Genomic DNA, 24,639 nt, shown 5'->3' on the forward strand with positions numbered 1-24,639 from the left:
ATGGGGACCTTTTTTTTTCTTTAATTATTAACCTGATTTCTCAAGTCCTTACATAGCATTCTATACCCACTGATTTTATACGGACGTCTCAAGATTCCTGAGGAGACAAACGGTCTAATAAAGAAATGAAACACCATTCAACAAAGAGAATGTGGTTATCTAGAGGTGGCCTAACTGAAGCCTGTTTCCTAGGGCCAGTGTGTCCCAGTCCCATTTGTATGTTCTCTTGGGGTTGAGCCCCACGGCCACCTCCCCAAAAGGTTCCAGCCCTCTCTCTACTTTCCTCTTCTCTCCATGGCTGCCACCAACTCACACTGGGAGTTTTTGTGAGGTTTTTGGCAGGTTTTGGGAGGTTTGGGATTTTTTATTTATTTATTTATTTATTTTTTATTCCAGGAGTCTGGCTTCAGAATGGAATGTCATTGCCTTTAGATCTCCTTTCCCTCCTGTCCTAGGGACAATGATCATTTCCTTGATTGCCTCCAACCCTTCTGGTATAGTTTTGGTGACCCTCCAATGTGCAGCCACAGCACCATAGCAATACCTCCTAATACTGGTTTCTTCACGCACCTCTCCCAATGGACTAGATGATGGTTTTTAAAGATCTTATTTATCTTTGTATCCCGGAGCCTTATTGCAGAGCCTGGCCCATGGAAGTTGCTCAGTAAATGTTCGTTAGGTGAATTGAATGAAGCATGTGTGTATGTCCTTTTCGTGAATTTAGTTGCTGATCTCTAGGAGTAAAAGGACAGGAAGTAACAAAGTTACCAAAGGCCTAGACACCATACAAAGTCCTAAGTGTGTGCCTGTGTGTGTGTGTGTGCGTGCACACACACACACACACACACACACACACACACCGGGGAAAGATGGGAAATTTAATGAAGCCTTAGCCATAGAGCATGTGTTTCTAAAGAAACGTGGTTTTGTAAAATTGGAACATTAACTTCAGTAACCTTTCCTGGAGGGACTGAAGTGGGAAAGTGTACAAGATGCCTTAGATGGGTGCGACCAGATCGCCTGGAGACCTTACAATACAGATTCTGGTTCAGCACACCTGGGCAGGGACCTGAGAGTCAGCATTTCTTACCAGCTCCCTGTGAAGCTGATGTTCCTTGTGCACAGACCCAAACTTTGAGAGTTAAGCTAGGTTAGCAGGAACACAAAAACTGACCCCTTCATTTTTCAGATTAAGAAAACAACGATCTCAGGGAGGCTAAGTGACAAAAAGTCACAAATATTGCGTGTTAGAAATAAGACTGAGACCAAATCCACCTGGCTCCCAGGACAATGGTATTTTAAAATGTAAATTCTCATAAAGTGGTCCGCGAAAATGATTTGTTAGCCTCGTTTATTGTTTCTGACTTCCTGGATTAACTTGGAAAATAGCTTCCAGAATTCCTGTTGGATTTCTCTCCCTTTCTTCCTGAGAACAGAGCTCTAAAAACCCTGCCCTGTCTTGCAATTTACAAATGATAGAAACTTACAGCTAATGGAGCCTAACAATGTACTTAACTCTTTAGTGGTGGAAGTTAGGATCTTGAGATGCAGAGACGCACAGCGACATAAGGTTTATAAACTAAAGCCATCACGAACAATACCAGGGACAGAGTAGGCACTCATACAATATTACTGAATTCATTAATGTATTCAATAAATATTCCTGTGTCAGGCACTGGGCTAGCTTCTGAAGATTCTTTGAAGTAAGGAGTTACGTTTTTCAATTTCTTAGTAAGTCCACCATTTCAACATTAATACAAGGTAAACCTGAATCGACATATCCAAATGACCCAAATCATAAATACCGAATTGGTGAAATCCCCTTCTAACCAGAATACAGCTATCACAAACTGGATCCTTTGTGAGACCAAGTAGGGGATTTCTGTCATGGGATTTTCTTTGAATACATATAATATTTTTAAATGTATGTAAATGTGTACAAAATATGGTAAAAGGGTTCGAATATAAAATATGGCAACATAATACAGTGCACGAAAAACTTCTAACTCAAGAGCAGTGGTTAGAAATCTGTTTGGGAGTTAATGGGTTTTTGAAAATCTGATGAAACCTAAGGATCCTCTCCCCGGTAAAAGAATTATATGCATTTACATCAAAAAGGTCAGCTGGTTTCAGGAAGACTGTAGACCCTGGTTTACAAATCCCAGAAACAGAGATCCTTTCCTTAATTTTGTTTTCTTATTTTTCTCCATGATATTTAGGAGAAAAAAATGCTATGTAAGAAACAATGGAAGCAGTTTTTATCTGAGCTTGAAGTTTTACTACTGTGAGTATATTTGGTCTGGAATTTCTGCCTCTGTGCCTGGCTTTCATCTTTCTGCATCTTTGATTCTATAACACAGTGCTTGGCATGGTGGGCATGGAATAAAGGTGGGTTGGATATTAGGACTTTGGGTAAATTTTTGACATCTGCTTTAGTATATTCTTCAGAACACATTTTAAAATAGACCACTCACATAATTCACTTGAACGTATTTTAACAAGGCACTGTCACAAGGAAGTGGATTAAATCATGTGTGACTAACATGGCTGAACGTAAAATAACTCCTCGAACGTTAGAATTGTGTCTATTCTACCATTCCCCCCTTCCTTAGAGACACTTTGGTCAAGAAACTTTTGTCAGTATAACCGTCTTCGGGAAGAGCGTTTAGACAGAGAAATCAAGTGCTTTTGATGTGCATATTGTTTTCTGGGATTTCATTCATGAGCCCAGGGGTCCTCAGAGACAAGCTAAAATGACTTCATTTTCATATATATTCATAACTGCAGCTGTGCGGCCGTCCAGCCGGCTCATCGGAGGTCCTTAACCCTACAGACTTCACTCGGCACCCTTTGTGAAAAGAAATGTTCTTTTCAGATGTTTTCTAAACCAATATGTGAAATGGTGGTGGAAGAGGAGTCATTGTGCTAAATCCTGCTTTTGTACCCTGGGCCAGCAATCAAAACATTAGAGTTCTAATCAGAAAAACTTAACGCATACCATTTAGTCAACAAGAAACTAAAGCCAGCATTGTAATCGTAGATTTCTACATGTAAGCTGTATTTCTTTGTAATGAACAAGTAACAAATTGAAATCTTTCAGAATTCCAAAAGTGCCAAAGGGTAAACCAAGAAAAGGAGTTTTCCACTATTGTCTTTAACCACCCAGCTGATTGTCCCCAAGGCAGCAGTCATCAGTTTTTTGTAGATCTTCCCAGACATCTAAAATATGGCAACATAATACAGTGCACGAGAAACTTCTAACTCAAAGCGGTGGTTAGAAATCTGTTTGGGAGTTAATGGGTTTTTGAAAATCTGATGAAACCTAAGGATCCTCTCCCCGGAAAAAGGTTTATATGCATTTACATCAAGTAAGTATGTATGTATTTTTTTTCTCTCTCTCTTTTTTTTTTTTTTTGAAGTTTATTTCTTTTGAGAGCGAGCGAGCGTGGGAGCACATGCATGTGCGTGCGCAGGAGCAGGGGAGGGGCAGAGAGAGAGAGGGAGAGAGAGAATTCCAAGAAGGCTCTGCACTGTCAGTACAGAGCCCAGTGCAAGGCTCAAACCGTGAGATATGACCTGAGCCAAAATCAAGACTCGGACATTTAACTGACTGAGCTGCCCAGGTGCCCCTGTATTTTGTTTTCTTATTTTCCCATCAGAGGTAGCATAAATATACTGTTCACGTTGCTTATTTTAGTATTCCGTTGTGTTCCTGTACTGTAATTTGAATAACCATTCTTATATTAACGGAGTTTTAGGTTTTTTTCTAATCTTTTAATGTTAGAAAATAATGCTGCAGGGCTCCTGGGTGGCTCAGTCGGTTAAGTATCTGACTTTGGCTCAGATCACGATCTCACGGTTCATGAGTTCGAGCCCCACGTCAGGCTCTGTGCTAACCGCTCAAAGCCTGGAGCCTGCTTCAAATTCTGTGTCTCCCTCTCTCTCTGCCCCTCCCCTGCTAGCGCTCTGTCTCTGTCTCTGTCTTCTCTCAAAAATAAATAAACATTAAAAAAAAAAAAAAGAAAAGAATGCTGCAACATGAAAAGCTTAGTTTTTTACTTTATTTTTTAAATATTTAATTTATTTTTTAAGGCTCCACACCCAATGTGGGGCATCAGACTCCAAGATCAAGAGTCACATGTTCTACTGACTAAGCCAGCCAGGCGCCCCAGAAAAGCTTATATATATGTTATTTTGTAACTGTTTGAGTAGATCTAAGTTCCCATAAATAAAATTACAGGGTCAAATGGTTATACGCATTACATAATACCAACTTGTCCTCCAAAAGAAGTTATAAAAATTTATACCTACACTAGGCATATACGAGTGCCTCATTCACCATATTTTTGCCAACATAGTATTTTTTTTTATGTTAATTTTTGAGAGAGAGGGTGAGTGGGGAAGGGGCAGAGAGAGAAGGAGACACAGGGTCTGAAGCAGGCCCTGCACTGACTGCAGAGAGCCCGATGTGAGGCTCAAACCCGCAAACCGCAAGATCATGATCTGAGCCTAAGTTGGACACTCAACTCGCTGAGCCACCCAGGCGCCCTACAAACCGTTTATTCTTAACTTTTAATTTTTGCCAATGTGCTAGGTGAAAATGGTTTCTTAATGTGCTTTAAATTTCTTTTTTTTTATTATGAGTGAATCTTTTCACACGTTAAGAGACATATTTCCTTTTCTGTGAAATACCTGATGCTATTCTTTGCCCATTTTTTTTAAAGTTAGGCTGTTATTTTTCTTAATGACTTGTAGAAGCATTTTATATATTAGAGAAAATTAGCCTTAGTCTTATGTTATGAAATACAAATTTTTTACCAGATTGACATTTGTCTTTGCCTATTCTAGTCTTTGCTATGTGGAAATGGTTTTAATGTAGTTGAATTTAATCTGTTCTTTCTTTTATGGATTCTGGGTTTTATATCACAGTTTCTAAGACCTTCCCCAGTGAAAGGTTATAAAATAATTCTACCATGGTTTTGCCAAGTACTTTTATGATTTCATTTTTTACATTTATATCTCTTAGCCATTTGGATTTATTCTGGTGAGGTGTTTATATATGACTTTTAAGAGAATTAACAGCTCCATGATGTTGAATATTCTTGGTGTGATATTTTTATTATTTATACTGCTAATATTTATTTAGTTTTAGGCTTAATACCAAATACACTACACGTATTAATTCTGCAGTCCTCACGACAATCCTGTGAGGTAAATACTGCCATTATCCCCATCGTACAGATGGGGAAACTGAGGTAGATCCTCCCTTTTGGAGAAGGCCCAACTCATTTCCTAAATCGTTTTCAATCTCCTCCTTCTCAGATATTTATTAATGAATAAATCAGAGGTAGCCCTCTCCTCTCAGAACATGCTGGCCGAAGTGGGATTAGGAGGGACGCACATAAGTAAACAGGCAACTTCAGTAAGCTAAGTGGTAGGATAGGCAAGTACAGAGCATTGAGGGTGCAGAAAATGGTTGCCCGGGGCGGGGGGAGGGGGGGGGCAGCAGTATAGCCTTCTCGGAAAAAGTAACATCTAGGCTGAGACCTGAGGGTGAGTTTTTTAAGTTCAATAGTAAGGAAGTGTGTAACCCCTGTCCCTTAAACAGAATTGTGAAGTCCTTGGGACGTGGCTTCTGATTCCTTTTTTCCCTCCTTTCCCAAGGGGGGGGAAGGGAGCTAATAATTTTTCGGGAGCTAACACCTGGCTAAACAGTTAACTTTTCGTTTAATTTTCATGAGGACCTTGGGAAGTGACATTTTAATTATTGTGTAGAGTTGAAGAATATTAGTCTGCTGGGGCTTCGGTCACAAAAGAGACAGGGTGACTTACACAAAAGAAATTTATTTCTCACAGTTCTGGAGGCTGAGAAATCCAAGATCAAGGCAGATTTGGTTCTTGATGAGGGCGCTCTTCCTCGCATGTAGACAACTGCCTTCTAATTCTGTCCTGACATGGTGGAGAGGGAGGGAGCTGACTCTCCAGTGTTTCTTCTAATAAGGGCACTCATCCCGTCATCCCATCATGAGGGATCCAACCCTAATCCCGACTACCTCCCGCAGGCCTCATCTCCAAGCACCTTTACATTGGAAGTTAGGGCTTTAACAGGCGAACTGGGTCAGGGGGTAGCGAGTGGAGGGAGAGACACAATTCAGACCATAGCAAAGAAAGAGTCTCACAGAGATTAAATGACTTGCCCAAGTTCACACAGCTGATAAAAAGAAGACCAGAGATTCAAACCCAGGTTTGTCTGTCGTTCAAGTCTGTCCAGTCTACCACATGGTGGTGCCTCACATTGTGTTTATCTGACACTCACAAATGCTGATCGAATTGATTTTTAAGGTGTTGTATCAGGGGCACCTGGGTGGCTCAGTTGGTTAAGCATCTGACTTTGGCTCAGGTCATGATCTCACTGGTCCCGAGTTTGAGTCCCGTGTTGGGTCTGTGCTGACAGCTCAGAGCCTAGAGCTTGTTTCAGATTCTGTGTGTGTGTTCCCCCCCCAAATAAATAAACATTTAAAAAAAGGTATTGTATCTGCTGACCTTCAGACCGACCTATATAATCTAAAATCCCACTGACTTAAAAATTTGTAGCGAAAGGTGGATGAGAAGGGTCTATAGATGCAAAACCAGCAGTGTTTATGGCTGTGCCATGTTCCATACCTCACAAACTTATACAGTGTCCATTTTACTGCTAGATTGGCAATATCTAAAAATAAGCAAGTGGTCATTTCTGCCCTGTGAGCGAGAGAGCAGAGAACCAGGGCCATGACTGTGTCTGTACGAGGTCTGCTAGCTGCTTTCCAAAAGATTTTTTATCTCTTTAAATTATTTTAAGGTTACCAGGTAGTGGTATAGATGAGTTTTTTAGGCAGCCAAATACACCAGCTCCATTCCTTTTCAGTCCATGGTGGTGCATTTTATAGATATGGTCTGAATTGTAATAGGGGTAGGGATCTTGTACACACACATACACACAAAACTTCCTTCTTTATGATAGGAGGAATAAAAGAAATCTGAAGCCATGTGTGAGTGTGTGTGTGTGTGTGTGTGTGTGTGTGTGTGTGTTTTATAGGAAGGTTTTGCTATTGAAGAAACTAAATAGAGGCCTTTGTAAATAGAATCTTACAAAAAAACCAACCTTATTTTAATATCCCCAAGCATGCCTAGAACATAGTAGGTAGTCAATAAATAATTGAACTGAGATCACAGGTGAATTTCACATTTTATGTTTCATGTTTGTTACCTGAGTTCCATTGGTTTTCACAGTGATGATACAGGCATTCAAGAAACAGGGTTTTAAAGGAAAAGAGGCTGAAAATGTAGGCTACACTGATATAGAACTCTGTATTTAAAATCTTTTTTTTTAATGTTTATTGTTGAGAGAGAGAGGGAGAGAGAGACAGAGTGCAAGTGGGGGAAGAGCCGAGAGACAGAAGGACACAGAATCTGAAGCAGGCTCCAGGCTCTGAGCTGTCAGCACAGAGCTCGACATGGGGCTCGAATCCATGACCCGAGCTGAAGTCGGATGCTTAAACAATGGAGCCACCCAGGCACCCCAGAACTCTGTCATTTAAAAATCAGTGATATATTTGGGGCACCTGGCTGGCCCAGTTGCTGGAGCATGTGACTCTTGATCTTGGGATTGTGAGTTCAAGCCCCGTGTTTGATGTAGAGATTACTTAAAAATAAAAACGTTAGGGGCTCCTGGATGGCTCAATCTGTTGGGCGTCTGACTCTTGATTTCAGCTCAGGTCATGCATGATCTCAAGGTAAGTGGGCTGGAGCCACATGGTGGGCTCTGTGCTGACAGTGCAGAGCCTGCTTGGGACACTCCCTCCCTCTCTCTCTGCCCCTCCTCCACTCATGTGTGCACACTCTCTCTCTCAAAATGAATAAACATTTTAAGAAATCTTCAATAATAAATAAATACATGCATACAATAAAAATCAGTGATATGTTCTTCAACATCAGACTTTACTAACCACATGGATTTTAGGTAACTATAAAGCTTTATGAAGATCCTGGATGTCGTCTCTAGTCGTGTGACTGGTGCCTAGCACAGAATCTGACATAGTAATACTCACTAAATGAACGAACTAAATGAATGAAAAATAGTCTCCTGTACTCTTCTATTTTGGTGATTTAGACAGTATACTTCAAGCAATGAAATGAATAGTTTCAGTTGTATTATCTTTATTTAATAAGTTACATCAGCTTTCATATTGATAAACATAGTTTATTAGAGAGTATTGTCTATTTCTTGTAAAGTTCCCAAGACTCCCAAATCTTAAGAAATCGTCACTTTAACTTTTCTCTTATAGTTGGATATTTTATTTATAGTTGCATGATCACAACCAATCAGAGAATGGCTAGTATTTGTCAGAATTCTTTAGACCAATTTGGAAAACAGATCCGTGTCATGTCATGTGTCCAGTGAGATTACTTTTCCCTTGGCCAAATTTATATTTTGCTTTAGACCTATTCCCCATTCCCACCTTATCACCCCCAAACCACAGCACTGTTCATTTCCTATTTGAATGAACAATTTGATGGATTTAAAAATCTTTTGTTTCAAGGTTCCATCATCCAAACATACTGGAGTTGACTGCGTATTTTACAGAGAGTGAGAAGTTCTGCCTTGTTTATCCATATATGAGAAATGGATCACTTTTTGACAGATTGCAGTGTGTAGTAAGTCGGACCTATTGCTCTCCCCAACTCTCTGACCCCCTGAAACCCTGAGGGAGCTGCTGAAATCTCCTGAGATCCAGGAGCCAACATGTGTTCACAGGAGGGGATAGCCAACAATGGGTTTCCCAAGGAAGTAGAAGACTTTTCCATGAATTAATATTTTACTCTTAAAAACAACTGCATAAATACCTGAGTTATTGTGTGTTGTGCAACATGGTGGCCAAAAGATTTGCTGGATCCTTACTTCTTATTGATTCCATATCTTCAATGAGTTTACATTAACTACTCTTGTTTCTTACATAATTTTTATTTGCATAACTTTACACAAAATACCATTCAATACATAGGGTAGGCATAAAGGCAATGCAGATTCCTTAAAGAGAAGAAGGTTGAATTAATGCCTTGATTCCCCGTATTTGTGAAAGATAAGTTTAACAAGTCATTCTGAACAGGTGACGTTTCAGTTAGGGTCAGAATAAAAACAGATTGTTTTCCGTTACCCACACTATTATGCCACAAATACTTTTAAAATCTTACTTAATGAACTTACAAACATAGTTACCTTCCTAACCGTATTTTGACTAAGCTAAGGTTCAGATTATTGGGTATTTCCATTACCAATGGAAAGCTGTAAAGAGGACTAGAGTCACTGGTAGAGGAAAACCCATCTTGAATCACAAATAGGTTATGGGAAACCAAAAGGTTCATTCACCCACCTTACCCCGCCTCACCATCTGCCTCTCTTCTGGCATACTTCTATGTAATGCGCACCCGTGTGTTTTGCTCCCAGACCAACTACCGTTGTCTTTTTAGGGTAACACAGCCCCACTGTCTTGGCACATTCGGATCAGTGTTTTAATAGGAACCTCCAGAGCCATTCAGTATTTGCACAACACGGAGCCGTGCTCGGTCATCTGTGGCAGTGTATCAAGGTAAGTTGTCTCTGAGCTTGGCTTGCACCTGACAGCCCCTTTCAGCATCACAGGGGAGTCATGCCTCACGCTCTTTTCTGCCTGCAATTTCCCTGATATGTACGTGTGTTTAAGGATTAAGAGTGCTCACCTGGGGCGCCTGGGTGGCTCAGTCCGATAAGCGTCCGACTTCGGCTCAGGTCATGATCTCGCGGTTTGTGGGTTTGAGCCCCGCGTCGGGCTCTGTGCTGACAGCTCGGAGCCTGGAGCCTGCTTCCGACTCTGTGTCTCCTTCTCTCTGCCCCTGCCCCACTTTTTTGTCTCTATCAAAAATAAATAAGTGTAAAAAAAAAAATTAAAAAAAGAGTGCTCATCTAAGTATTTAAAAATCTTACTTTTTAAAATATAATTTTATTATTTTTATTTTGAGAGAGAGAGAGAGAGAGAGCAAGGGAAGGGCAGAGAGAGAAGGAGAGAGAGAGAAATTCCTAAGCAGGCTCTGCAATGCTAGTGCAGAGCCCGAGGCAGGGCTTGAACTCACGAACCATGAAATCATGACCTGAGCCAAAATCGAGAGTCAGACACTTAACCAACTGAGCCACCCGGTGCCCCCCAAATCTTACTTTTTTAGTGCAGTATAACTGACATACAATATCCAATTCGTTTCAGGTGTACCTTCTAGTGATTTTATTTATTTATTTTTTATTAATGAGAATGTGTCTACCCAATTTAAGAAGCTACGTTTATATTGCCAAAGGGAGAGTTTATATTATCTTTGGGAATTACTAACGAACAACGTAGGGTAGACAGTTTTGCGTAGTTGACACTAAACTTTGAGGCGAACCTGTATTAATCTCACTTTTTTCTTCTCGAGTGAAGTTTAAGGAAAGGTTAAGTGACCTGTACGGAGATTCCCAGCAAGATAACCGCAGTAGACAGTAGACGGTGATTAAAATTCTTTGTCCCCGAGTCCCCAGTGTCTTGCCGATTCTAGCAAGCAGCCTGCAGCCTCCTAGCTTTACATCAGTGACAAGCCAAGCAGTAACTCCGGTGTGCATTTTTGAGACAGGAGGAAATGAGAGGCGGCATCTTCCGTCTTTCTTTTTCTTCAGTAGACCTAAAGAATCTTTCAGAGAGTAGGTACGCTGTAACAAAATCCCCCTGGTGAATTTTTCCTGTGTGCCCTTCATCTTGAATCTGTTCAACAGTGGGTAAATACACCTTTGTTGAGTAGCAGGGATGACTGAATTTAAAAGGCTGCTGCCTTTTCGGAACCATCTCCTGGTATCTTGAAAAAGCTTCTGATGTGCTTTCGAGCTGAGCAAAAGAGGAGCCGATTGCTTGCTGACTTCCTTGTTTTTCTGGTGAAATGAACTCCATATAAAAAGACTAGATTTTGGGGCGCCTGGGTGGCGCAGTCGGTTAAGCGTCTGACTTCAGCCGGGTCACGATCTCGCAGTCGGTTAAGCGTCTGACTTCAGCCGGGTCACGATCTCGCGGTCCGTGAGTTCGAGCCCCGCGTCGGGCTCTGGGCTGATGGCTCGGAGCCTGGAGCCTGTTTCCGATTCTGTGTCTCCCTCTCTCTCTGCCCCTCCCCCGTTCATGCTCTGTCTCTCTCTGTCCCAAAAATAAATAAAAAACGTTGGAAAAAAAAATAGATTTTTACTTAGCCCTGGGGCTCATAGGCGAACCACCCATAGATGTCTGCTCCTGTGGCAGTGTGGTAATGGTAATTCATCAACTCTAGTGGCCCCATAGAACCAGCACAAAGTGGGTGCTCCCTCACGGGACCTGGGACAAAGATATACACAGCGAAGGTGTCAGGAGTCTGTTTCGAAGAGCTGAAGTGGCCACCCCCAATCCGAAGGAATCCTTCTTCCCCCTACCTTACCACCAGCTCAGCACAGTAGGTGCTCAAAGATATTTTATCTGAGGAAATAAATAAATATCTGGGATTTTGCTGTATATATTCTTCCTTTGGTGTAAAGTCAACGCGAGTATCGCTTGTTTTCTGTCCCAAGCAGTAGTAATACATCAATGTTATTAATTTCCCTTTTGTGTGACTGAGTTCGTCAAATCCTTTCCTGGAAGCAGAACTCGATTAGGAGAGAGCAGTGAGAAGTGAGAGACTCTCAAGGTTCTGATACTTGATGGGCCTGGGGGACAAGGGAAGGCCACCAACTGGGAGCATGGTGGGGGGGGGGGATGGGTGGTAGTGGTGGAGGGATACAGATCCAGCCTCTGCCTTGTGTCCAAGGTTTTCCTCAGCTTTGGATGTGCCCTGCCGGCATCTGTCTCCAGGGATCTGGTTAGATAGAGCTCAGGTTGTGGCCCTGATAACCCGCTTTCTCGTTCTGGATAGGTGTCTTCAAGGCAGGGTCCTAGGAAATAGGCTCAGGGGAGAGATCTGCCTGCGGCAGGTTTTTTAGAGTGCTGTCAGGAACAACAGAAGTAAGGGAGGGAAGGAGGAAGGCAGAATCGGGCAATTGGAGAAGTCGAGCTGGGATATTATAGTAGAGGCCCTTCCGATGCCACGGGGAGCACTGGTGTTGGGGTGGCCCTTTGAAAATATCCTGACGGCAAGGCAGCCCCCTCCCACCAACGGCATCAACAGCTGTGGGCTATCCACAGCCACCCCTCCCGTGGCTGGGGAACCACCATTGTGTCCCTGGGTCCTGTAGGAGGGATCTGGACCACACCACGGTGGCCACCACACTTCCGGAGGGGGATCTGACTGGCTAACGCTCTGCAAAATGTGACCAAATGATTTTTCTTCTTCATACTTTCCTCTCCACCTTCTTCCCATCCTTTCCTCTCAGCTCACTTCCCCTCATGTGTCAGACATCTGATTTAAGAAGCCAGAGATGTTCTTCTTAACATGGGATTCTGAGCAAATTGCTTAGTTTCTGTAGGCCTCAGTTTTTCCCTCTGCAAAATGCTAACAAAAGAATAATAGCATCTATCTCTTAGGATTAAATGACATAAAATATATATGGTGCTTGGCAGAGAGTATGTTATAATTGGTGAAAACGTGGCAGGAATAGCAGAGGCTAAGAGGCAGAGGCTAAGAGATGATGATGGCCAGCCAGTCTTTGAACTTACTTACTGTCTTAGTCCATTCAGGATAAATAACCATAACCAAAAGACTAGAAAGTGGGTGGCTTATAAACAACACATTTATTTCTCACGGTTCTGAAGGCTGGAAGTCCAAGACCATGGCACCAGCTGATTCTGTGTCTAGTGAGGGCCCACTTTCTGACTCATTGATGCCCATCTTTTTCTCTGTGTCCTCACAGGATAGAAGGGGATCTCTCTGGGGCTTCTTTTACGGGGGTACTAATCCCAGTCACGAGGGCTCTGTCCTCTTGACCTAATCACCTCCCAAATGTCTCACCTCCACATACCATCTCATTGGGGGGGGGGGAGGATTTCAGTACGTGAATTTGGAGGGGGACCCAAACATTGTGTCCACAGCACTTACTTCTATCATCAACTTACTGTGTTCGAAAAGTAGACCTCCAAACTAAGCTCTGTTTTAAGACAGATCACTTCTGTGTTAACATACGGTTATTGCACATTTGGCAAATCATGTTTATTTGAGTTAATAAATATTTACAGAACACCTGTTGTATGCAGGGCATTGTATTAGACCACGTGGGGTAGATGTGGGTGATCATAGTCTTGTCCTTGAAGGTTCAACCTGCTGATCAGAGGGATAACACAAACCCAGAAGATATATGGTGCAACACTAAAGATGCTCAGTGGTTGCCTGCTCTGAGGAGGCTCGCTCTAATTACAGAGTTCCAAGCCCAGTCTTTGAGGAGATGGATCATGGCATTGGATTGGTTGAAAGAAGGGGGGAGAATAGTCCTAGTGGAGGCAATAATTTGTTCAAGGGAAAGAGTCAAGTAAACAGTTACCGAGTGTATAATGAAAGCAAGACAAATGGGTTAGCTGGAGAGGAAGAAACAAGACTGGAGAAGGAGGAAAGGGCTCCTGGGAAGAGTGAGGAATGTGGGTGGGCAGGGGTGCAATGGGCTTGCATGCCAACCAGCCTGAGGACCTGGGTAGGATAAATGAGGCTCTTACAAGGGACTCTGAGGCTTTTCTGGGGCCATAGGTGGGAACAGAAAGGTTCTGGAGTCTCTTAGGAGGTCTCACACTCGGAAGGAGGCCATTTCTTCCAGGCCAGTATCTTAGGTACTTGTCTGGATGGGGCCAACTATAAAATCATTTCAGCAACACTGCGAGACAGAGTGCCCAACAGTATTACAGATAAAGAGCACCAAGAGAGATCTGGTCAGAGATGGAGAATTTCACGGAAGAGGCAGGATTTAAACTGGAAATGTGCTAACAATGTATTAATTTTTAAGTTGGTGACGGGCTGCTGCTGATTGTTGCCTTTTTGGCTTTTCCAAAGGGTTCGAGGACTCAAACATAACCATCTGTAGACTATGCTTGCCCGGGCACGAGTCAGGGTGTAGAGTTCCAGGGCTGTGGGCATTTCTTTGAGACTGTGGTTTCATAGGGCTCATCAGTGTGTCCCTGTCTGTTCCAGAGCAAATCAGCCCTTCTACAGCCAGTGAACTCTTGGCCTTTATGCTGAGCCTGCCAGCAAAGATGTTAATTAGCACCAGCTCTAACAGTAGATTCCTCCCCTTTCCTTTGGTGATGTGTGCACCTGTTCTCTAGAAACTGGAATGGAACCAACTCATTTCATTCAGGGCACTGAACATCTGATGGTAATGACATTCAGCCTCCAGCAGGCTTGACCAAATGTGAATTGGCTGACCCAGGTCACCCTCCCAAATCTTTTAAATGAATTCTTCACTTTGCTTTAAACTGGGGCCTCCCTGATTCTTGGTTCCTGTTTGCACAGCCTAGTGCTTTCAGGAAGGTCTGAGGTTCCTGTTCTTCTGCCTGCGCCATATTAATTTTCTCATTCTCTGTAAGGCAGCTTTTAGGGGAGGTGTCATTTTATTTCATGGCCCTGATAATTGGCTCAAAAAAGGACATTTCAAAATATGTCCAATAGCGACCTTTTCTGTGACTAAGTCAGGGCTCTGTTTTTGATGGAATAAGAAATGGAAGATATCATCTTTATTTTCTTTTCTGGACCTCAGACTGATGAATCACAGGAGAGTTTGTCATACATCACTTGACACAATTAAATAATGTTTTCAATAGTATGAAATAACATGGAACAATGTATATAAAGTGAGATTAAAGGGAAAAGGCCAAATTGGGGGCACGTGGGTGGCTCAGTCAGTTAGGGTCCGACTGGCTCAGGTCATGATCTCATGGCTTGTGGGTTCGAGCCCCACATCGGGCTCTGTGCTGACAGCTCAGAGCCTGGAGCCTACTTTGGATTCTGTGTCTCCCTCTCTCTCTGCCCCTCCCCTGCTCGCACTCTGTCTCTCTCAAAAATAAATAAACATTAAAACAATTTTTTTTAAAAGGCCAAATTGAACTAGTATACGGTACAGTTATAACTTTTAGAACTACAAATTCATGAATTAAAAAAAAAAGATTAAAACATACCAAAATATCAATGAGGCTTCATTTAGATGGAGACTATAGCTTTTTATTTAATGTTTTCTTTTTATTTCTATATCATGCTTTAAAAATTTTTATTTAAGGATTATGTTCTACTCTTAAGAGAAAAGTCCTTGTCTGGAACCAGGCAGGTGACTACTGAATCTTCTCCTAGGGCTGTGGACATGAAGTGAGATAACGTATGTAAAGCACAGCCCAAGACTTGGAAATAAGCTGTAATTCATCCCACTTCATGGGGACTCTTCCTTCTGCCTCCAAGTGTCTCATCCAGCCTGTCCTCAGACCCTTGCACAGCGTGTTGTTACACTCCATTTGGGTGAAGCTCTAACGATTAGAATGTCATTCATTTTGAGCTAAAATCTGGCTTCCTGTGACTCACCCATTAACCATCATTGTGCCCCTACAATTATCTCTACGTACCTGAAGAAGAGAGAAACTCCATTTTACTTCTGCTTTGTCATCAACACTTTCTTAATCTTTTATGAGCAGCTGAATAAAAAGATGTTTCTTTCGGTTAACTGTAGTAAATTGAAAGAGTAGCAAACTGAAAAAGGAGGGCTAGACTGTAGTCCTGACTCTGCCATTAACAAGCTGTTTTGCAAAAAGACAAGTCATTACAACCATGCGGGGCTCATTTACCTCATCTGAAAAGGAAGTGATTGTACTGTAGCAGCGATGGCAAATCAGTTACAGCTCACATTCCATCGTTGATTGATTGGTAATGACTTCCCACCTGCAGTGTTGAAAGAGAACCTGGGGTGGGTGCGTTCTGAACTCAATTAGTGATGTCTGCCAAGAAAATGGGACGCTGCTTTGGCAGCATTTGGGCCGTATATTTGCCATATGCAGAGTGGTCTGGGTCCACTTATGGTTTCAAATTCTCTTAATTAACACGTTGATTATATCAACAAATGTTTGCTCGGTATCTTCTATAGACTCAACATTATGCTTATGTAAACAACACAAGCTGGTCTCTCTGAGGAAGTACCAAATGGTATGGTGCGGGCTGCACAGTGGGAATGTGGAGAAGGGAGTGAGTATCACTGGAATTCAGAGCAGTGGGGTGAAAACTTCATGGAGGAAGTGAATCTTAGGCTGCATTGAGGGTTGAAATGAAAATAAGGGAGGGAGGAGTACTTTGCAGGTCAGGGGAACAGTATAAACGAAGTCCCAGAACACTAATAAGCGCCGTCTATCCGCACAGCACTGGTAAGTGCTAGTGCATTCGGGGAAGCTGATAGGCTGCGGACAGACTGAGGAGTTCTGTGATAGCCAGCCTGACTTAAGACCTGACTGCAAAGCCCAATGAATAACTTACTCCTCTCAACAGCCCTGAGTTTGTGTATCATTGGTCTTACCTCAGTGCGGCAGAGGAGAAAGCTAACTCACTAAAGTTTGTGATCTGCCTCTGTTCCATGTCTGTAGATGGGGAAGGGTGGTGGGGTTCCATGTTTGTGTGGGTCCAACAATCATGGTCTTATCGGGCAATTGAGGGTTCCTAGCCTGGATTCCTGGGAGCATGTTGGTTTCATGGGCAAAGACGGGGAAATTGGGCAGGAGAAGAGAACATAACTAACTAGTATGTGCAAATTGGGAAATGTTGACATTGGACCCTTAGTGAAAATGGCAGTAGGCAGCAGACTCTGAGGGGAGATTAGGCCTGGAGGTCTGCATTGGGAATCTTGGTCTTGTTCAAGCAGTGAGAATAAAGAGTCTTCTAAGGAGACACTGTCAAGGACGCAGCTGCAGAATACCCAAGGAGGAAGCCAAGCCCGCATTTCAAAGGTATTTTCAAGAAGTCTGGTGGTTTAGTTAGCCCAAATATGTCTTAGTAATTTGAACTCTTCAAAGAGAATGTTAGAAAAACAAAATTCATTTCCAGATGGTGGAATTTAAGGAGGAAAAGGATTTAAAGAAAAGAATCTTGAAGAGTTGAAGTCTCTGTTCTTGGCAAAAGACCCTCACATTTTTATTTGGGAAACGAAGATGTTTTTGAGTTACAGGATCACATAAAAGCATCTGAAAGCAGTAAACCTTCTTGTTATTTCCATCCTATCCCTTAGCCAGCTTAATTGTTTTCACATTTATGAACGATTTTACATTGAAGTGCATTTTATCCTCAGCATTTTTCATCCCAGGCATTCATTCCTGTTAATGTTTCCAAAGCCGAGATAATCTCAGTGAACATTTCTAATGTTTCCTATAAGATCATGTTCTCTCATCGGTATTGCCATGTGTCTCCTGCCAAGTGAAACAGATTTTCATACAAGGGAGGTGGTCTAGGAAGGAAAGGAAGGAAAAAGCCATATGCTTAAAAATGAATTTTTAGAAGAGGGAAATTGATCAGAGATGGTGGTAGTTGAGTGCGTGGAGAATTTTGTTTGAGAGGGACCAGAAACACTGAGTGGTTTGGAGGGAGGCTAGGAAGCCACTGATCAGCCCCTTCCTCCCACCGCAACACCCTTGCCTGAGGACCCAAGCTCCACCTTCCTTTACCCTACCCCCCCCCCCCCCCACCAGACCTGCTGTGTGTGTCTAGGACTCCCGCTTAGCATTTAGTAGGGATGCAGAGCCTGAAGGGAATGCAAAGTCTGTTTGTTTGACCGGTTGGTTGGTTAATTAACAAGTCTCCTCTCTACCCAACCCCCAATCCCCTCCCCGTAAAAACCTACTTTTGCTTTTCAGAAGTATTTTAGATGTAAATAATTCTTTTCCCCCAGATTTTCCTCTCCCTGCAGCCATGTCTCCCTTCTTCTAAAATTTCCAAATAAGTTCATCATTTCTAAGGGATGCTGGCACAATTAAATGTTGCATAAATTAAAATTTCTCCTATTAATTTTACCTTCACAGTCTCTAAACCCCAACATTCATTTATTTATGCACATGGGTACCTACATGTACGCACATACATATACCAAACAATTCTTTTTCTCTCTCCATGATCTTAGAGTATCTGGAAATGTTACGTTACTCAGGTTTTTCCAGAACTTCTCTGGAACTATTTTGAAACTCAACGGATGCCCTGAAAATGATTAACCCGGTGATCCTCAGATCTCCAGGGTCATCCTGCAACTTCCTGTACCTTTGTTACTTCAGATTGGTGCCTTGAACTTCTAGACATACCCACCCAAATTTCTTGGGATTTTAAGGTGGGTATAGGATGGACAAAGGCCAGCCTACATCCTTCAGAGTATATTTCGAGGCCCTCCCTGTGTATCCGGCACTCTGATTACATTTTCTCATTTAATCCTTGTAACGACCCTAAGAGGTAAGCATGCTCATTTCCTCTTACCCACAAGGAAACTGAGCCTTAGGGAAGTTGTGCTAGTTTGGTTAGAGATGAAATTTCACATTTAAAGCACGAATACCCCTTATTGGCTGGGCCTTTGACACAGAGAGCCTAAGACTCACAAGTCATCAATAAAGCAGTAACAAGCTTTAATACCATCTCTGGGTCCTGCCTGGGTTCAGTGGAAAAGAAAGAGAAGGCTGCACAGTCTGAGGCGGAATAAAGGGCCTCAACTTCGTCAGATGTACTGCATGTTGAAGTGGGGGGAGGGGGCGTGTGTGCCCTTTTCCAGTAACCTGTAGGTTCCCAGAGAAGCTGCATCTTGCCTCATCTGGTGAGGGGTATCTTGGTGTTGCAACAGTAGTGACACAGACAGTGAGATGTCCTGTTGCCTCAGGCTGTCAGGAAGAGGCCAGCGGGGTCGTCTTTATCTCTGGAGCCAATGGGTTGGAGTCTGGACTTTGCCAGAGAATTGCCAGGTACTCCAGACTGGGTTATTAGACACCAATAATACTCTCCCTAAAATACTTTAAAAATAGGTATTTTTAAAAACCAACCGTATGCTTACAGGTCAAACGTTTATTTTTACTTAAATCCAAATTCTGCATTATAGTCTAGGTGTGTCCTTGCACTCTCTGTTTATATTTTAGGCCCAAGGGCTTTGGCTAAATCAGGAAAAAAACTGGTGGGCAGAGAAAGCAATCCTTGTAGCCTTTGGGAGGAGGTTCAGGCCCCAAAAAGAATCGTCCTGGAGATCGCTGGCACAAAAAGAGAGAGAGCATGTTACTCCCCAGAGTCGGGATACAAATTGACCGCCTTGTGTAGTAGGATTTCCCCCATCTCCTCAGTGTACCTCCACTGATCCTTCTACTAAAAGAATTATCTAGAGAGGTGATGGTCTGTGTTACAGCAAGTAGCTCTGTGGGAAAGAACAGAAGAAATGGCTTGTAGAAACACTAAGCTGAAGGTGTGGGCCGTGACAGGTTTCTTGTCTGTCTCTTTGGTAAGCGCCATGGTTAGCAAGCTGCCCTTTTGTTTCACTATATTGGTATCTGATTGTAGTTCTTTTATGTTCTCTTTATTTGATTAGCCTGGTTTTACCCCCCTAAGGTAAACATACTCCCTTGACCTGCATGATAGTTGAAGGCAGCGTATGAACGTTCTATTGAAGGCTGTAGCAGGGGAAAGAACTAGGGTAGAACTCATTGTTCAAGGGGCTTTTGCAGTTACTATTTATTTATTTATTTATTTATTTTTAATTTTTTTTTTCAACGTTTATTTATTTTTGGGACAGAGAGAGACAGAGCATGAACGGGGGAGGTGCAGAGAGAGAGGGAGACACAGAATCGGAAACAGGCTCCAGGCTCCGAGCCATCAGCCCAGAGCCTGACGTGGGGCTCGAACTCACGGACCGCGAGATCGTGACCTGGCTGAAGTCGGACGCTTAACCGACTACGCCACCCAGGCGCCCCTGCAGTTACTATTTAATTAAAATAGAACATTCTTCTTCCTCAGCTATTATTAACTTATTTAGAACAGAGTAAGTAAATCACTGGACGTAAAATTCATGCTAGTCTGCGGGTAAACAACTTGTCTCTTCACCAGATTATCATCATGAAAAGTGTCAATGCAGTGCCCTGGGGGCAATTTCACGTTCTCACTGATGGCCTCTCGCTGACCCAAAGTCCTCTGTGGGATTTATTGTGTCACACATTGTGGTTACTTGCTCTCCCTAAGTCTTTCGGAAGCATGAGTCACCAAGTGCTGAAAGCTTCCCACTAGTTTTGCTGAGGCTCAAATAAAGGCATTAGAGTATGGGTTTGGTTTTTCTTGCTTGTTATTTTTTCTTCTTTTGTGCTTAGAAAAGACCTGTTCTTCAGGAAATCTAAGTGTTTTGCAAATTCAGCTTTTCGCATCCTCCTGGATGTAGCATTTAACATTTTTTTAATGTTTATTTTTGAGAGAGAGAGAGAGCAAGCGGGAGCAGGAGAGGGTCAGAGGGTGGGGGCAGAGGATCTGAAGTGGGCTCTGTGCCACACCGACAGAAGCAAGCTCAGTGCGGGGCTCGAACTCACAAACTGCTAGATCGTGATCTGAGCCCAAGTCAAAGTCAGACGCGCAACTGCTCCACCGACTGAGCCACCCAGGTGCCCCAGGTCTGACGTTTTAAGTTATGATTTGATCCTGTCTTCAGAGCTGAGTTGAGCAAGGAGAGGGCTAGACCTGTGCTGTTGAAACTCTGGCATTCAGAGCTCTTGCGCCCCCCTTGGCTGAAATAAAGGGTGTGCGTGTGGGGGTTGGGGGTGTATGCAGAAGACAGCTAGGTTGTCAGTGCAACAGGAGCTGGAGGGGCAGGAGTTAGGGGCCTGGTAACGGGACCTAACGAACCTCTCTGCCCATCTCCCCTCCTGGCACATGTCGCAAACTCCTGCGCTAAATACCCGGCACTCCAAAATGATCACGGGATCCACCTGTGGAAGAAGTAATTACAAACCAAGTGTCTGTTCTCACCTAGAGCTGGGGAGAAGGTACGATCTGGCTCTAGGGGATCCCTCGTCTTCAGAGGCTTGTCAGGGTGGTCAGCACTGTGTTCCAAGTGAGACAGATGATGAGTGACACAGATGTGTGGGCCCTGGGCTGGCCTTAGAAGCTGCCGGGTTTGAAATCAATGGAGAGAAAAGACGAGGCAAGGAGAAAAATGAGAACCGTGATCGTTGATTCAAGTGGGGAGGGCTAGGCCTTCTCTGAGTGTCTCCTCCTAAGTGCAAGGATCACACCACGGGGAATGGCCCTAGGACGGGTAACATGAGGCGGCGGCCTCTTTGGATTTTGCAATTCTCCTGCCACCTTAAAGGATAGAGGGTGACGTCAGGTATAGGACATGTTCTTCTCTACCCTTAAAGGGCCCCGGAGAATCTGTTCATTCTGTCTGTTGTCAGTTTAGTTCTAGACAGAGTCTGGCTTAGAATTCTTAAAGGCCTCAGCTCTGAATCCTCGAAACAGAACTAGGAGTCTGAATACTCTGAATTATTAGAACACCTGCAATTCAGACCCATGAAACCAGGGTCTGCCTGTCGGCCCACTCGTACAGGGACAGCAAGGACTTCTGGAACTTTTGTAAGATTCAGTATTTGTTGAGGATTAAGAATTTCTTATTTTTCTCCTCTGGCTATTACCACTTACTTTTTTTTTTTTTTTTTTTTTTTAATTTTTGAGAGAGAGAGAGAGAGAGAGAGAGAGAGCGAGCACACAAGCAGGGGAAGGGCAGAGAGAGAGGGAGACACAGAATCTAAAGCAGGCTCTAGGCTCTGAGCCATCGGCACAGAGCCCGACGTGGGACTCGAACTCACGAACTGTGAGATCATGACCTGAGCTGAAGTCGGACGCCCAACCGACCGAGCCACCCAGGTGCCCCTATTACCACTTTTAATAACAATGTGTAGTACTTCAAATACACCACTTGGCATTTTGGAAGCTTTGGTTTCAGGGGACAAAGAGCAAGCTCTGAAGAGCCCGAAGCAAAACTGAGAAATAGGTTACTTTTTCTTGGCCCACCCACCTCTTTTATCAATATCCTTCTGTTCTCTTATGATTAATTAGTAATTTTCATCTTACCTACCATTTATCGACCGTTCCTGTGTGCCAGATAGTAGGCTATTTCTATTCCCCTTATCGGTTCTGTGAGTTCTGTTGTTTGCCTCATTTCACATGTGAGGAAAACGACATTGGGACTTATGGGGTGAAGTAACCCATCAACTGTCACAGAGCCAGGGAAAGGCAGAGCTGGGACTCACCCCAGGTGTGGGCCATGTGAAATGCATGGGCTTAGCCTTTTCCATCCCTGCTGTGACAGCCTTTTGAAGGTAAATGTAAGCTGAGGCTTACTGTCAGCCAAGATGTTAAGTGATTATTTAGGATTTTATGTGACAAGTAGCTAAAACTGACTCTAAGCACTTTGTCTTTACCGCAGCAGATATCTATATTTTAAATAAGGCTCAAAGACATTTTTGTCTTCAGTCCGTAGAAAGTCATAGAGATGGGACAATAGAGAAGGGCTATCCTTAAGGCAGGGGCTACCAAAGATCCTTCACATCGCTGCAGGTTAGTGGCTCTCTGCTGAGAAGCTGGGCATTCCGCAGCACAGCTCTGTACATAACAGGTACTTGATTGTTAGCTGACTAAAACCCAGTTAGTGTGCTCACCGCGTATCAGAAGAGCATAAGGAAAGCGGTTTTCGTTCATTTTAGTTCCTCCTATTGGCAAATCATCAGCTTTATCTACCAACTCCCTCTATGTATCTATAAATTGGAAAAGCCCACTGTCCCTAGGCCAGGTTTTCATCTTCGAGTTTTATATAATCCTTGTATTTATATTTAAAAAAAAAATTTTTTTTTTCAACGTTTTTTATTTATTTTTGGCACAGAGAGAGACAGAGCATGAACGGGGGAGGGGCAGAGAGAGAGGGAGACACAGAATCAGAAACAGGCTCCAGGCTCCAAGCCATCAGCCCAGAGCCTGATGCGGGGCTCGAACTCACGGACCGCAAGATCGTGACCTGCCTGAAGTCGGACACTTAACCGACTGCGCCACCCAGGCGCCCCTCCTTGTATTTATATTTTAAGAAAAATGGGAAAATACCCTCACGGAAAATTCTGTACGGCTTTGTGTTGTCAGTGTTTGGAATTAACCAGATATCAGGGTACGCTTGCCATTTTGTTTTTCGCTGGAATGCCTTTATGATGTTTTGGTCTCGTTTGTCCTCGGTTACAATTTCAGTGCGAACATACTCTTGGATGATCGGTTTGAACCCAAACTGACGGACTTTGGCATGGCGCACTTCCGACCCCACCCGGAACATCAGAGCTCTACCATAAGCATGGCCAGCAGCAGCACTAAACATCTGTGGTATATGCCTGAAGAGTATATCAGACAGGGCAAACTTTCCATTAAAACGGACGTCTATAGCTTTGGAATTGTAAGTACCAAGTACCGGTCAACAAAGAAGGAGAGTTTATCACCAGGAATGCTCTAGATTCTAAGAATTTTTTTAAGGGCTTTAACTTTTAGACCTACTGACTTCCCGTTACCCAGTGTCTTATACATTAATCTCATGCAGTCTGTCAAATAATAAAATATACAGTCATTGATTAGAATGAACTATATCCATTGTCAAGGTTAACTGTTGAACTAATTATATATTTAACGTATGTAGCTGACTTTCTGTATATTCCCTATAGGTAATCATGGAAGTTCTGACAGGTTGTAAAGTGGTGTTAGATGATCCAAAGCATATCCAGCTGGTAAGAATTGTCTTCATCTCTGCACCCATTTCTTGGTCATTTTTTTGGATAGAGTTCTAAAACACAAAGATACCTTATCTTCTTCTCTTCCTAGAGGGATCTCCTTATGGAGTTGATGGAGAAGAGAGGACTCGATTCATGCCTTTCGTTTCTAGATAAGAAAGTGCATCCCTGTCCTCGGAATTTTTCTGCCAAGCTCTTCTCTTTGGCGGGCCAGTGTGCTACCACGCGGGCAAAGTTAAGACCATCAATGGATGAAGTACGTACACATGGTTTTATTCAAAACCAAGCCCACAGAACCATGGAAAATCTAAATTGGATACATTGCATGTCTAAGTAAATTCTTTATCAATGAGGCAAATCCAGCCCCTAACACAGAATTCTAACCTAATAGATAGTTTTTCCAAGTCACCAAGTCACATTCTTTGGTACTCTGGTAGAGGTCATTATTGGGTGGGATCAGGGTACCACAAAAAATTTAATGAAATGACATAAGTGAGTAGTTTGGAGAGAAATGTATTCAGCCTTCATTAAGAGATCTGGTCCATTAAGAATGTAGCACTTATTCCCCCTACTGATTTTTTAATTTAGTCATCAGTTTAACCATCCAGTCAGTTATTTGTTTATTTGTTCAACAAATATTTAGCTAGCGCTTACTTTGCATGTGCCAGACTTTGTACTGGGTGCTGAGGGCACAACAGTAATCAAGATACGGTTGCTGCCCTCAGGCTCACAGTCCCGAGTGAGTCAGATCAGGAAACATGGCATCAGGGTGGGTAGAAGCCCAGGTCAGTATGGGAGCGTAGGCTCAGAATACACCCCAGCCTATGGAAGTCAAGGAAGCTTCTTGATGGAAGTGACGGCTGTGCTATGGTTGGCGGAATAGGGT

At 43.1% G+C, this 24,639-nt stretch overlaps 1 protein-coding gene across 2 annotated transcripts in view; it reads left to right on the plus strand.

Annotated features, from left to right (window-relative positions):
- IRAK3 (interleukin 1 receptor associated kinase 3) overlaps positions 1-24,639 on the plus strand; it is a 53,604-nt gene that overhangs the window by 25,599 nt on the left and 3,366 nt on the right. For both annotated transcript variants that reach the window (XM_023257204.2, XM_045062038.1), the window contains exons 6-11: positions 2,220-2,284; positions 8,580-8,694; positions 9,508-9,626; positions 23,227-23,425; positions 23,688-23,750; positions 23,845-24,009. In XM_023257204.2, coding sequence (XP_023112972.2) covers positions 2,220-2,284; positions 8,580-8,694; positions 9,508-9,626; positions 23,227-23,425; positions 23,688-23,750; positions 23,845-24,009 — 726 coding nt within the window. The remainder of the gene's footprint in view (positions 1-2,219; positions 2,285-8,579; positions 8,695-9,507; positions 9,627-23,226; positions 23,426-23,687; positions 23,751-23,844; positions 24,010-24,639) is intronic.

Source organism: Felis catus, chromosome B4, assembly GCF_018350175.1.
Source record: "Felis catus isolate Fca126 chromosome B4, F.catus_Fca126_mat1.0, whole genome shotgun sequence".
Taxonomy (NCBI): Eukaryota; Metazoa; Chordata; class Mammalia; order Carnivora; family Felidae; genus Felis; species Felis catus.